At 48.4% G+C, this 13,448-nt stretch overlaps 1 protein-coding gene and 1 long non-coding RNA gene across 6 annotated transcripts in view; one reads left to right on the plus strand and one right to left on the minus strand.

Annotated features, from left to right (window-relative positions):
- Positions 1-3,457, minus strand: part of MORC1 (MORC family CW-type zinc finger 1) — a 36,880-nt gene extending 33,423 nt beyond the window's left edge. For all 5 annotated transcript variants that reach the window (XR_005840080.2, XM_040648211.2, XM_015275380.4 and 2 more), the window contains exon 1: positions 3,313-3,457. Coding sequence is in view for 4 of the 5 variants with exons in the window: in XM_040648211.2 (XP_040504145.1) it covers positions 3,313-3,380 (68 nt within the window). In the remaining variant the exon portion in view is untranslated. The remainder of the gene's footprint in view (positions 1-3,312) is intronic.
- Positions 3,458-3,659: 202 nt separating this feature from the next.
- Positions 3,660-9,363, plus strand: LOC416995 (uncharacterized). The gene is made up of 2 exons (NR_174010.1): positions 3,660-3,887; positions 6,418-9,363. It is a non-coding gene; the product is annotated as an uncharacterized LOC416995 (long non-coding RNA).
- Positions 9,364-13,448: the final 4,085 nt, after the last annotated feature.

A 13,448-nucleotide genomic window follows, 5' to 3' on the forward strand; every position in this document is an offset into this window, starting at 1 on the left:
GAACAAGATAGCTGAAAAAGTAACTGCAGTTAAGAAAGATGAGAGAAAATACTATTTCTCGATAGCCTGACACCACACCTAACCTGAACACCTATCAAAACCTGAATCTCTTGTATGGTCATGGGCAAAGCGATACCTTGCAACAAGCAAGTGAAATCAATTCGAGCTGTATATGCTACAAATATTAAGTACATTAATCTCAACACTAAGACTTTTAAAACTTTCCAGATGATCTTGTCAGTATCTAATTAAGTCACATGAAGCAACCTAAAAAAAAAACACCCCATGATATCATCTTACAATCAAAGGTGCCTGCAGTACTTAACAGCCATCATTACCAACTGGTGACAACCCTCTCCTTGCTCCATGCGAAAAAAAAAAAACCAAACCCTGCAGGATTATATTACTTGCAACATAACTTTCAAAAACGGAAGCCAAGCTGTTGGTAAAACAGTCTATCAGACCTCACACATAACCTGGAAACACTCAAGTACTGGCTAGAACAACATTATCTGAGGCTACATTAACCTAATTCAAAGCACTAGAAAAACAACCACTACTGATTCAGAGCACTAGAAATACACGTTACTTAAATGAAACATGAGAAGTCAGGGAGAAAGTCTTGCTAAAATCCGCAGTCTCAGTGACAACTCACTGTAAGTTGGTTGACCTGGAACCACCCTCCAACTTCTACCATTTATTCAAGACAGCTCCGTGCTGAAGGCCAAACCTGATATGCATTAACTGAATGCAAGAACCTAATTACTAACGGAAGACATAAGACTAAGTTTGTTCCTAAGGAGGTCATATCTGGGAAAATACTTAAGCTGGAAGCCTGACATCTGTGTCAGAAACACGAGTTATCCTCTCATTACTGCACTGCTTCAGGCCAGAACAGAAAATATCCGGAAGAAGAAATGGGAGGGTTTGAGGTACGAAGAGATGCTTATCGACTACTTGTATTCCTCAAATCCACTGTCAGTTATGCTGAAGTCTTCCCATCTAGGTGAACTTTTTCCACTTGAGTGGTATTCAAAGGAGCAATTCTGGTTGAAGAAATAAAACCCAAGTTCAGTCACAAGTTAACTCCAACTATGCAACACTGCTCAAAGGCATTCTCTGCCACTCAGGTCTTAACAAACTCCTTCCGTTATGCTGTACAAACATTCAACATATACCAAGAAAGCTGGCCGGGCTGAGGTGCATCTTGTTTTCATCTCTTTAGAAGCATTTTAAAGCATCATCTACTTTTCAAGGAAAAAAATCCCAGTCGTTGTGAAAGCAGGGAGGTGGCTTTGGGAAGTCACCATAAGGGCAATACGTCACTCACTTCCATGCGCTTACACACCGAGGCTTTTCTTACTGGATCTAAAGAACTTTATACAAGATTCAGAAAAGCACTTAGGACAGTATCAGAAGTAGCTGAAAAAGATATACAGACTTTGCAACTGAAGTGGTTCAGGTACATGAGGCGAAGTCAGCCACCAGGCATGGCAGCACAATCAGCTCCAAGTCCTCATGTTCAGGGACCAAATAAATTGGGTCCTGAAAAGGCTTTAAAATGTAGTTTTAGATATATTACCTTTCTGAAGCAAAGATAAAAAACAACAATAAGCAAACAAAAAAAAACCCCACGCACTGAAGTAGTATTTCACTGAGATTGCATGGTTTTCCTCAGGCAGCAAAAATATCCTGAAAGACAAGTCTCCGTTACCAAAAATCCTCTTCAGTTCCCTGCTCATTGATTTTGTCACTGGTGGTGGTTGTTCAGCTTTTTATTGTTATTATTACTGGGAAGAGGGAGAAGTTGCTTCTTTGTTGTATGGATTTTAGCTTTCCCATTGCTGCTCTTAGGGAAGTGTCCAGCTTATGCACTGATCCCCATAACCTCAGAAGGCTCTTTGCTCACAGTGGATGAAAAGCCTTGGCTTTGGTTTATCCATACGCATTACCCTCCAACTCCTAAGAAGGCAGCTATGCAGCACACAAGTAGATTAGCAGCAAAAGCAGAACAGAAACTACAGCAGCAGTATGGAATAACGTGGGATACTTTGAGGCAGCAACATCACCACTGGTCTTCTGTAGCAGACTTTGTCTTCTTACAAACATGGCCAGAATCCATGGTAAATTCAAGTCACTGACAGATCTCTACTATCTAACAGTGTTGCACAGTAGGAGTTAACTTGTGCTTGAACTGGAGTTTCCTAATACATAAGAACTTTTGCATTCCACAACTGGATGTGAGAGTTTCTCAAGTCCAGGAACACGACCCAGTATTGTCCATCAAGCACCGGGCTTCATGTGCGACTGCTACAGGCCAAACAAAGAGCAAAGCCACTGGACACGGACCCCGGGGCGTCATCGGGCTGCTCCTGTCCTTCTTCTTTTGTGCACAACCCACGCCTTTCTGGTAGTGAAAGTGGTAATGTTCTTGGCACACGTAACAGATTGCTGCTCCTGGAGCCGTATCTTATATTACCAACACAAACGCTGTTGGATCTACTTCAAATCAAATGCAGTCAGGAGTCTTCAGACAGCTGCAGACCACTGATGTCCTTCCTTCTAAGCTCGTCTTCACACACTGAAATCCGGGAGCAGAAAAATACTTGATTTCTTCTTCTATCGATGGTAACATCCAATCAACTCCTCCACAGAACGGCTGGAAACAAGATGACGACAATGAAGAGATGCCAAACGCTACTCGTGCTGTTCCTCCAGGGCAGCTCAGCCAAAGCAAGTCCTCCTTCGACTCTTCCATACACGGCATGGCAATGCCTGCTCCCCACGGGCAGGGACGAGGCGGGTGCGTAGCGGTGCCAAGCACCATCCCTGCCGGCACTTACCATGTTCCAGATGTGCAATCTGAATGAACCACTTATAAAGTAGGTCAAACTCGACCTCTTCTTCGGGGATTTTAGACTGATGGATCCCACGGTTTAAAAAGGAAAGATCAAAAGAAGGGAGAAAAAAAGCCAATCCGAAGAATGCCGTGCTTCTGCTCAGCACACATCGCACAAAGCATCCGGGCACGGACGAAACGAGGCGCCGGGGAGGGATGACAGCCGAGTGAGACGCGGGGCCGTTCCGGAGGGCTGCACACGGAGAGCCGCCCCGCGGCTGCGCGCTGCTCCCGGCGCTCCCAGCCGCCTCAGCCCCGCTCTGCGCCCCTCACCACACCGCACCGCACCGCACTGCGGCGCCGCTCCTCGCGGGGGCGGAGGGCGGTCCGTGCCGCGGGGCCGGGCCGCAGCCCCACTTACCTGCCCGAGGCTTCGGCCCGGCCCCACCCCGCGGCCGCAGCCCGGTACTCACGAGTTGGTGTGCAGGTATTCGAAGGTGAGCTGCGCCCGGTTCAAGCTGCTGTAATTGGCGCAGGACATGGCGACGGCGATGGCGGCGGCGGCCGGGCCGCGCTCCGCGTGCGCCCTCGAGGCCTATTCCCCAACCCGCCCCCCCCCCGCTCCCCGCACCGGTCACCGCCCGGCTCGGAAAGGCAGCGCCATCCGCGACGCCGCGCCCGCCGGGGCGCCCCACCCGGCCCTGCGGCCCCGCTTTGTCCCCGCCGCGGTCGCGCCTCGCCGCCGCCCGCAGCCGCCGCTCCCCCCGCAGGGCGGGGCCGCGCCGTTGGCCGTCGGTTGGGCGGCCGCGTCACGTGACGAGGGAGACATCGCGCGCGCTGCCGCCGCCGCCGCCGTTTCTTCTGGGCCGCGTGACGCGCGCGCTCGGTGGGCGCGTTCCCGCGGTGCGGGCGGGAGCTGCGCCACAGCGCTGGGCGGCCTCCGTGCTTCACCCACCGCCACTCGGCGGACGGCGCCGATCCGGAGCTTTCATCCGCCGCTGCCCGGGTTTTGGCGCTCTCTCCGCTGCTGAAAGCTCCGAGAAAGGCGGTAAGGAACGGCTGGACGTCTTCTCACGGTGTGCTCGTAGGGTACGTAAAATGGTTCCCCTCGAAACCACAGGCAGAGCCGGCCGTCCCGGAGGCCCGGATGGCGCTGAGGAAAAACGCCCCGATGTCGTCTGGGATGGATTCTGACAGGACGGCGGCACGGCCTGCAGCGAGGGGGGCAGGAATCGGGGTGGTGCGGTGGAGCTGCGCAGGGAAACGTCGGATGTGGTTAGCTGTGAAGGTGAAATCTGTAACGCAGGCTTTGTGTTTGAATTGCTTGTCTGCTGGGTGGTCTGCAGCGCGGTGAGCCCTGCTCTGCTGCTGGCATATGAGGCGTGCTGGGTGTGCGTGGGTTGGTGGCTGCATGGGTGTGCAGTGGTTTGGTTTAGGCATTCTGTTTCAAAGCTGCATGAAAAGCATCAGGAAAAGCCACTGACAGCAGCGACGTTGAGGTGGCCTCAAGGCTGTGACAGGAAGCATTCATCTGAGTCTCTTAAATATCGCAGCATCGTTGTTGTACTCAGCTTTTATTTCCTCGCGTTGCAGTGAGTATCAGAAGCAGATGGGTAAAGGCAGTATGAATTTCGTCGGTGTAAGGGCGAAGTAGCAGTCCAGATATGTGCTCCTATGGAGTGTGAACCTGCCTTTGTGTGTCCTGTCATCCTCGTCTCTTTGGAACTCGGCGTATCCCTTCTTTCCCTAGGGATAACTTTGTGGCATGAAGTGAATTCATCACTTTACCTTCAGAAAGGAGGAGTTCCTTTCCTTGCACTCAAGGGATTAACAGCTCCAGCAGAATGCCGTGTCAGACTGCAGCAGGCGCCTTGCTGCTGCTGCTGTGGCATCCCAGGGCTGTGCTGGATGCCAATCCTTTCCAACTGGCGCCTGGGAGAAAACAGCACGTTGCAGTTCTGTTTCATTTGGTCAGTCCTAGCAGGGAAGTACTCCTTTCCATCCCACTGTTCAGTGGTGTTGACTTCCAAATCTTTTTCACTTTCAATGGCAACAGAAATTGAAATTGCATTTTTACTTTCTCTGTTGCTGCTCTGGAGAAGATTTCAGACATATTTCTGTCCTCTGCTCTTTGGTTTCTCATAACAGAGTTTTAGGGGGCTATATAGTTCACTAGTTCTCTGAGCTGCTTGACATCCAAGGAGGAGTGAAATTACCCCTTGCAAAACAACATTTGGATCACAGTGCAGGTCTCATTTGGCAATAGCATGGCTGTTCTTTGATGGGGAACCTGTCTGCTGGTGCTTGGAGGGATGCTGAGCTCTTTTGGCCTGTGAGCCACCGCTGCAAACTACTCAGTTTGCTTTTGAAACTGAGCTATTCCCGCTGCAAATTGACATCTGTCCTCATGAAGGTGATTGTTTTAGCTTGGGAACTGTCTCCCCAAACTTTAAATAGCTTTAGATCTACTATATTAGTTTTGACAAACAACTTCCCTTTTTTTCCATCTGCTATCAGAACCATTTTCCCGAGTTCCTGTCCACCATGTGGATACCCATGGGCATCTTAACACCAACAGATAGAATGTATCTGGCTTCTTCCATTACTTTCCCTTCCACAGATGTGATAAAGTGTCACAGACAATCCCTCCTCACCTTTGAGTGGCCTTTGTTGCAGTGGAAAGCAACAGCATGCTGTGATACACACAGCGATCCTGACGAATGACCTGTGGAATGGTGGTTTGACACAGCAGTGCATGTTGGGGCTTGAAGCATACCGTCCTCCTCCTCTTTAACCCAAGTTTCACATGCAGAACTGAATTTCGACACCTCAATCTGTACAACTTTTTCATTTTGAAGTAATCCTCAAATGCCCTCATAAAACTAGTCTTTAGAATCCACGCTGGCCAAACTTTGTGTTGCTGTTTGGGGAGTGACAGTTCCTATGGAGTCACATATAGTGTTTGCTGAATCCTTTATCTGGTGTAGTATTTTGCTAACCCTCTTTCCACTGTGTTGTAGCCTGGGATAGTTGAACAGTTCAGTAGTGTGGCCCATATTCTCAAAATTGGAGGCACGGGCCTTGAACCAACAGTTATTCTTTGTCTCCCTGGTTTTAAGAGGCTTGACTTTAAAGCCACAGCATTTAATGTGTGAGTCACTATACTGGTAAGTACTATGTTTGCAAAATACAAATGCAAAATGTCTGTCCCACGTATACATGAGGTTTCCGAAGGTTGGTGGCTTTATTCTGTGTATATGCAAACAAAGAAACATAAACGTTTGTGCTGTATAAATGTGATTTTCGCTGTTGGCATAGTCCTTCTTGGTTCTGTCCTGATTGTTCACATTCAGTGTACTTCTCTCATGAAGTTCAGATATTGTTATGGGTCCCTGTAACTCAGAGACCTGCATGGATCTCTTTTCTATTACCCTGAGTTCATAGGAGTTTCAAAGTGCCTTACTACAGTGGGCTGTGAAGGCATGGTGTGGGCTCACAGCAGTTTGGTTCTTAATCCTTTGTCCTATGCCATACACTGGCCCTGCTGCATGATTCACTGTGATTACCTTCCTTTACAGGTGGAAATTCTTCCTGCCATGAAACACACTGTTCTCTCAAGACACGACAAGGCATTCTTCATTAAATAGAGTGTGATTGTGTTGCTCAGAGAGGAGCTACATCATTCTGCCTCTTCCTGAGCATGATTTGAATGTCGGGATCAGCCCAAGACAATGCAAGAACACAAGCCATGAAATCAAGAATCTAGGAAAAAAGAAGTGTCTTACCTCCGTTTTTTTTCTAGCAAGGGGTTCTGCCTTATACGGTCTGGGGTAGAGCTGTTTCTTGTGTTCATAGCAACATCTGTCCGGTCACTGTCATTCATGTCAAGTAGCAGAGCAATTTGCTGATTCACTCAAAAGAGACACAGAATGAGACTTTTTTCATGGAAGCCTTTTTTTCCCTCCTGTGCTGGCAGACCTAACTCCTGGCTTTGTACTCTCCGGGACAGTCATTTAATGAGCAGTCAGTGAATCAATCCTTACAAGACACACAGACTGAAATGTTCAAATGCAACTACCTGAACGTGAATCGAAGGCACTGATGGGAGAATGCAACAACCCTTTGCACAGTGCCCGGCGTCAGTCTTATGCTTGCTTATCTCACGGGAAAGTCACACTGTGGATTTGAATTCATTATTTAATCTAAATACTCTCAGAGAGACACTGGCTGTCAGAAGTGACTTTGTAAATCAGTCTACGGGAGATCGGAAAGGGGAGAAATAGATGACAACAAGGAGACGTCTTGAAGGAAGAACTAGGAAACAGCAGAATGGTTGGATGTTGGGGATCCTCCACCTGTACCAGTCAGAATTCCCTGGCCTCGAGTCTGTCTGTGCTTCATGAACTAAGCAAAAAAAAAAAAAAAAAAAAAAAAAAAAAAAAGGAATTAAAAGACAAGGTGAAAAAAAAAAAAAGGCAAAAAAAGCAAAATGTCAGTATAAGACTTCTTCACCTAAATCAGAAAATGCGGTTCTGAAGAGCCCACAGGAAGCTAGTAGACAAGGAGCAGTGGTGGAATCTTAATAGAATTTAGCTGACAAATGTGGAAGAGTGGCATGAATCAATCAGAGATTTACAGTTTGGCCAGGTTGGATGGTTTCCCAGAAGGGTACTGAAAAGAACTTGAAGGCCATGCAGCTTCTTTCTTTCTCAACTGTGATTGCATGACAGTTTAGTGGCTTCTGCCAAGATGAAAAGGCATGCAGGCATCTTAATAAAGTAGCTAATGAGCAGAATTTCTTTTGTTGATGAATAAATGGTTTTTCCTACCTCATTATTTTAAATGTGAGGACTGTGTTCAGTTTGGAGTGTGTTTTTAAACCAGCCTGATGGACTTGCTTGACATGGACAGCTCAAATGGTTTCAGTTTGGCAAACTGGCAACCAGCTGAAAATGTGATCTTCTGCTGGTCACAGAGCAACAAGTGGTCTTGTGTGAGTGCATACGAGTGGATGAGGCTGTGATTTGGACGAAGAGCTGAACAGCCGTGTGCCTGCATCTGAAAGAGAGCACAGCTGGGCAATGATAGTGCAGAAGGAAGGCTCTAGAGACTCTTCTCATTAAAGTATCTCTGATTGTCAAAGAGAACTGTTCGTTTGTTCTGTGAATACTACCATGCGTTACAGGTCTTGCTGTTTCCAAAGGCGAGTGGTGGTATATGGAATGAAGGCACCATAGCTGCAAACAGACTGGCAGTGAAAATCTGAATTTCGGACAGGACTTTCTAAGAAATGTATGTCCACACTGGTCTGCGGAGTCTTTCTGAAATGACTGAAGGAAGGAGCCTGCAGGCCTTCACAAGAGGAGTTCCTTTTGGAACCAAAGGCAATAAAACTCTTAGACTGCCAATATCAGGAGCTTGGTTTCAACAACCTGAGATGCGATGTGCATGTGTCTGTTGCCTTAGCCTTTACCTTGATGTCTTTCCAAAATGTGTTCTCTGGAGTAAGTTCTCATACAAGCTAGCCTGCTGTTCTGCATCTTTTCTGTTTTCCCCAGGCTGCAGCAGGTTCACCTTCTAAGCTGGCCCATCAGCAATGCTGTGAGAGCTCAGTAGCTTTATTTGCCCTGTCTTCTCCGTTTGTTTTTCCTTCAAACCCTTAGCAAGCCTTTTTGTCTTCGCCACCTCTGAACTCTCTGCTGCTGTCTTCTGCCTGGGTCCTACTGCACCAGGGGTCATCTCTGCTTCATGTAGTATGGCCTTGGCCTCCAGCTGCCACTAGTTTGGGTTGAAGGCTGCGCAGGGGCTGTGGGGCTGAGCCCACAGCTGGAACACTGCCATCAGCATAGGGGAGGAGGGAAGAGGTCTTTTCTCGCTCTCCTTGCATATTTGCACCCATTGGAGCCTTGGTGTTGCTGCCATGGACCCACAAGGTTGCCCTCATCAGTGCTAGGCATTCAGTATTCAGCTTGAACGTGGAGGTGTGCTTTGCCAGGAGGAACACCACCATTTCCAGGCAGCAGGGATGCACATCACCAGCTCTCTCAGTGCCACAAGAGGCCATCCCAACTCCAAACACTACATGGGGAAGCTGCCTGGAAAATGGGAGAGAATTTCTACATCAGGAGTGACTCAGGACTTTGGTATATTGCGTTCTCAAATATTTATTTCAGTGTTCTTATAAATGTTTTATTTGGAGAAAAATATTGTAATTAGCCAATATTCCATAAAATCTAAATATTTTGCTCTAAGATAGTACTTCCCCTGATTGTGGAGATTTGATTCTTTGCTGATTACACAGTTCAAGCTCTGTGTATTGACGAGGGCTTTCCTCCACTCTGTGGTCTGTTTACATGTGACTGAGGCCTTAATCCAGGCACTCTAATAGCAAGCGGGGACAAAGACGATTTATCCTTGGTTAATCTTCAAAAATTGCTTTTCATCTGACTTTTTTTCCACTGAGGAAGATTGCATACGGGAACAGAATGGGGCAGTTGAGGAATAAAAAGCAGAGTTCCCTGTAACAGCTGCACTGACTGTACAGAGAACGGGGACGCTTGTCAGAAACAAGGAGCTGTACTAGAGAGGCCACTTGTTCTCTGCACTCGTGCAATACAAGAGGTGTGGGAGAGCAGGCTGTGTGCAATGTGTGCCTTGGGCCTGTCCCTGTGAGCTCTTCCTTAATGCAAGCTGTGAAGGGACTTTCTCTGGTGTCACTCATTTTCCAGCACTTGAAGGGTATTTAGCACACTAAATGGAGCAATACTCTATACGCAGTGCTTTGCTGCGTGCTGATTTCATGGTCCAGAGATCCACCTTTGCAAGCCTGCACTGAGGATGCTCAGGCTTCCACCCTTTCAGGACCTGTGTTGGAGTACACAGGGAGCTGGCCCTGCTCTTGTTTTTCCCAAGCCTGTGGTAGAGCTGAGGTTGGCTCCTGGGCTGCAGCTGTTGGAACCAGCAGGCAGCAGTACCAGGCATGGGTGGAAAAATGCACAGTGTGAGCATCGTGCGAATGTTGAGGGTTTTTTGAAGCGTCATCTGAAGGCTTTAATCCATTATATGGTCCCAGTGAACACTGCTGGCATCCATCATTCTGCTTGGCTCTATTTACCATCTATACCTGGTTCCAGGAAACGTTTTAACAGATATGAGGAGAAGAGGAGGAAGCTTGTAACAACAGCTTTCTACTTTGCAGGATACCAAAGGAATGCACGTGTGTAAGAATGAAAGGCAAGTACTACAAGTGGATCGGAAACAGCTTTATTTTGTGACAGGTGGTTTTTGTATCCTGCAGATGGAGCAGCTACAGTGGGGTAAGAATGAGGCATGTTTTGGGTGGCTGGGAATCATAGAATCATGGAATGGCCTCGGATGAAAAGGACCACAATGATCATCGAGTTCCAACCCCCTGCTATGTGCAGGGTTGCCAACCACCAGACCAGGCTGCCCAGAGCCACATCCAGCCTGGCCTTGAGAGACCCAGTACAGCACAAGGAGCATCCAAATTGGGTACAAATTAGGAGAAATTCAAGTGTTTTCTGAAATGTGTGTTTGCTGTGAAACGTGGCTGATGTTGAGGGGCTGTCCGTGGCAGTGTCAAGACAGGAGAATTCATCAAGAGAGAGCAAGCTGCAGCATTCAGAACTGTGAAAATTGTAAAATCTCCCGTGTCTTGCACTAGTAGAGATAGAAGTATGTGGAGAAGTCCTTTGGCTTTGGAGGGCTCTGTGAATCATCTCATGCTGGGAAGGGCTTGTGTTCCTGCAGTTACGTTTGTTACTCCCTTGCCCAGTGACCTACGAAACCCTTCTTGGTCCTTGTGCATTGGATGGAAGAAGAAATTCAAAATTACTTCAAAGCCACCTCCAGTAACTTCTTCAAAGGAGATGTAGTGTAATCTTTGTTGTAGGTGTAGGTGTTGGAATGGCCTCCCCCATCACTGAGGCTATCAGTGTTGTTTTTCTGGAGGGTGATAGTGGCAGAGGCAGAAAGCAGAAGTGCACCACAAAAGGGAACCAGCTGCTCTCCCATCCTACAGCATGGTGAAAAAGAGTGAAGAACTGGTACCCTTCTGGACATAGGCTTTATTCCAAGTGCTGGGAAAGTGAGAGAAAAGCCCCTGAGATGCAGAAGAGGGGGGAAGAAGGTCTGCAGGTGGGATCTGGCCAGGATTGGGTCCCAACACCACAGCAGTGCCAGGCCTGGGGCCACTGGTGTGTTCCGCAGCCACCCACCAGGGCTCTGTCTCAGCTGCGGGGACACTGTGCACTGGCAGCATTTGATGTAGTGACAGTGAAGACCTCAGGTGGAGCAGGAGTTCAGCAGCTACTGACATGCAGGACCTCCATTTGGAGAGGGCTGCCATGGTCGGAGCCACAGGGAATACAGCGCTGGCTTGTGGCAGCCACACATGGAGGAGCAATGGATGACCCTGATCTAGTGGTTGACATCATGACTTACAAGAACGACCTTCAGACATGGAAAGGATAGAAGAGTACCTCTCAGGGACCATGGAGCTGGCAAGCACCCCAGGATACTGGTGGTGGCCGTAGCAGCTTTGCTGTGGATAAATTCTCCTATTTCCAAAGGGAATTTGTGACCATGTATGAAATGCCAAACAATGTGCTAGCAATCTTTTTGTATGTAGATAAGGCATTTTAATGCAATACAGCTCAGCCTGCCTGCAGCAGACCAGACGTACTGACAAGGATTAATCGTCCAGCGCAAGACTTGGCAGAGTAACAAGCAGGGAGGACTCCTAACCAGGCAGCTGTTTGGGTCTTATATAAGCTGTCTAGACCAAACATGAAGAAACGAAGCCAACCCTGGCATCGGACTACCACTTCTGCACAGACAGTTTCCAACCTACAGCTTTCATATCTGAGCTTGTGCAAAGCAAGGGAGAAACAGAAGGATGTTAACAGTCAAGCCAACTCTGCATCAGAAAAAAGTCTGTGAGCAACTATAAAAATAATGGAAAAGAACAGTAATGAGTGAGATTTACTACAGCTAGGAAAACAGTTGACATTTTGCATACAGAAAATATTGCGTTGCCAAGAACATCTCCTCACAGTGAGCCCACAGGAGTCAGGTAGAGCTGGGGAACATGGCTTATGCTACAACAAAGGGGAGGATGCTCCTGGCGGAAAGCAGCCTGGGAGAGAAGGTGCAACTTTTCCAAGTTCCTTGTGACTGTTCCAGTGGAAGATCAAATTCATTCAAAGAGAAAATATAATCAGAAAAGAGGCTGTTCTTGAAGTATTTCACATGGCAAATAAGAAGAAAGGTCTGTGGCTGGGACAGGTGTGACCGTGAGGGACTGAAAACAACCAGGGCTGTCACCAGGGAGCAGCGGAGCAAGATATATCCTGTTGGTGGGTAATGGATTAGCCATTGGCAACCTTCAGCTTGAAGGAAGCCAGGAGTTGTATGACACAACCAATCCTTGTGCCATGGGGCAGGATGTGACCCGCTGGGCGCAGCACATGCAGGAGCCCTTTGTCACCACGTTGTTTGGCTCATTAATGAATACCAGAACCAGTCTCGTACAGGTTGTCCACAACGTTACACACGTCTGGCTTTTTTTGGGAGCAGTGTGTCACAGGTGCCTGTTTTGCTGTTTCTTGCTGCCAGGGCCCAGGAGATACGAGCTGCTGAGCAGTGGGGTGCAGGAGGCCCTACCTTGGTGGCCATGCAGAAGTGGGTTTGTCCCTGCCCAGCCCCAGAGGAGCTCTCCCATGGAGGACTGCCTGCAGCCATCCTGACAGTGAGAGCAGACTGTGCCCAGGGACTCTGGGGCTCTTTGGCTTTGTTTGTGGCACAGCTTCTAGGAAGCCCCTATGAAAGACCATCACGTTTGGGAATGTCTGTAACCTGGTTTTTAAGTTACAAGGATTGGTATTTTCCCTGTACCCCTTGTCCTTATTCCAAACCCTTCCTTTCTTGGCTATAGCAGATCTCAGCATTGTGATTTATGGGCTCCAGAGGTGTCCCAAAAAGGGAAAAAATAGCTGTGTTCAGACAGTGTGACAAAGAAATTGGAGAGATGGGGGGGGCTGGGGACTGACGGGTCACCTCATAGGAATGTCCTGCCTGTGGAGATGCTGGAGCAGCCTCCTTCCCTTGCTCACATGGTCAGAGCCTTGTACAAGCATTTAGAGCTGAGTTGGAACCATAGCAGATACATGACCTGTTTTCTGGACTGACAGAGGGTTTTCTACCCAGCTCCAGGTGTGGCTGTGAGATGGCAAAAGACTGGGACAGCCCCACACAGCCACTTAACTGCATTAAAGCAAGCAGGACTGAGTTTCCTGGCTACCAGCTGTGCCTCTGCTCAGGTCTCCGTCCTTGTGGCTGCCTACAGGCTTGCTCTTGCCCTGAATGGCACACAGAACTCATCCTAGCCCTGCACGCATAGTGCTGTCCTGAGCACGTGCCAGCCCTGCTTCAGCCTCCCATCTCCCTCTGTTCCCAGTGGACGCAGTGCTCTTGCCAGCCCGTGGCTGCATCCTCTGATGCTGTGCAGCTGTTCCTATTGGCAGCATGGCACCAGCACAACCAGGTGCCTGGCACAGTGAGATACAGCAGGAGCATCTGGCTCAGTGCA

The sequence above is a fragment of the Gallus gallus genome, chromosome 15 (assembly GCF_016699485.2).
Source record: "Gallus gallus isolate bGalGal1 chromosome 15, bGalGal1.mat.broiler.GRCg7b, whole genome shotgun sequence".
NCBI classification, from domain to species: domain Eukaryota; kingdom Metazoa; phylum Chordata; class Aves; order Galliformes; family Phasianidae; genus Gallus; species Gallus gallus.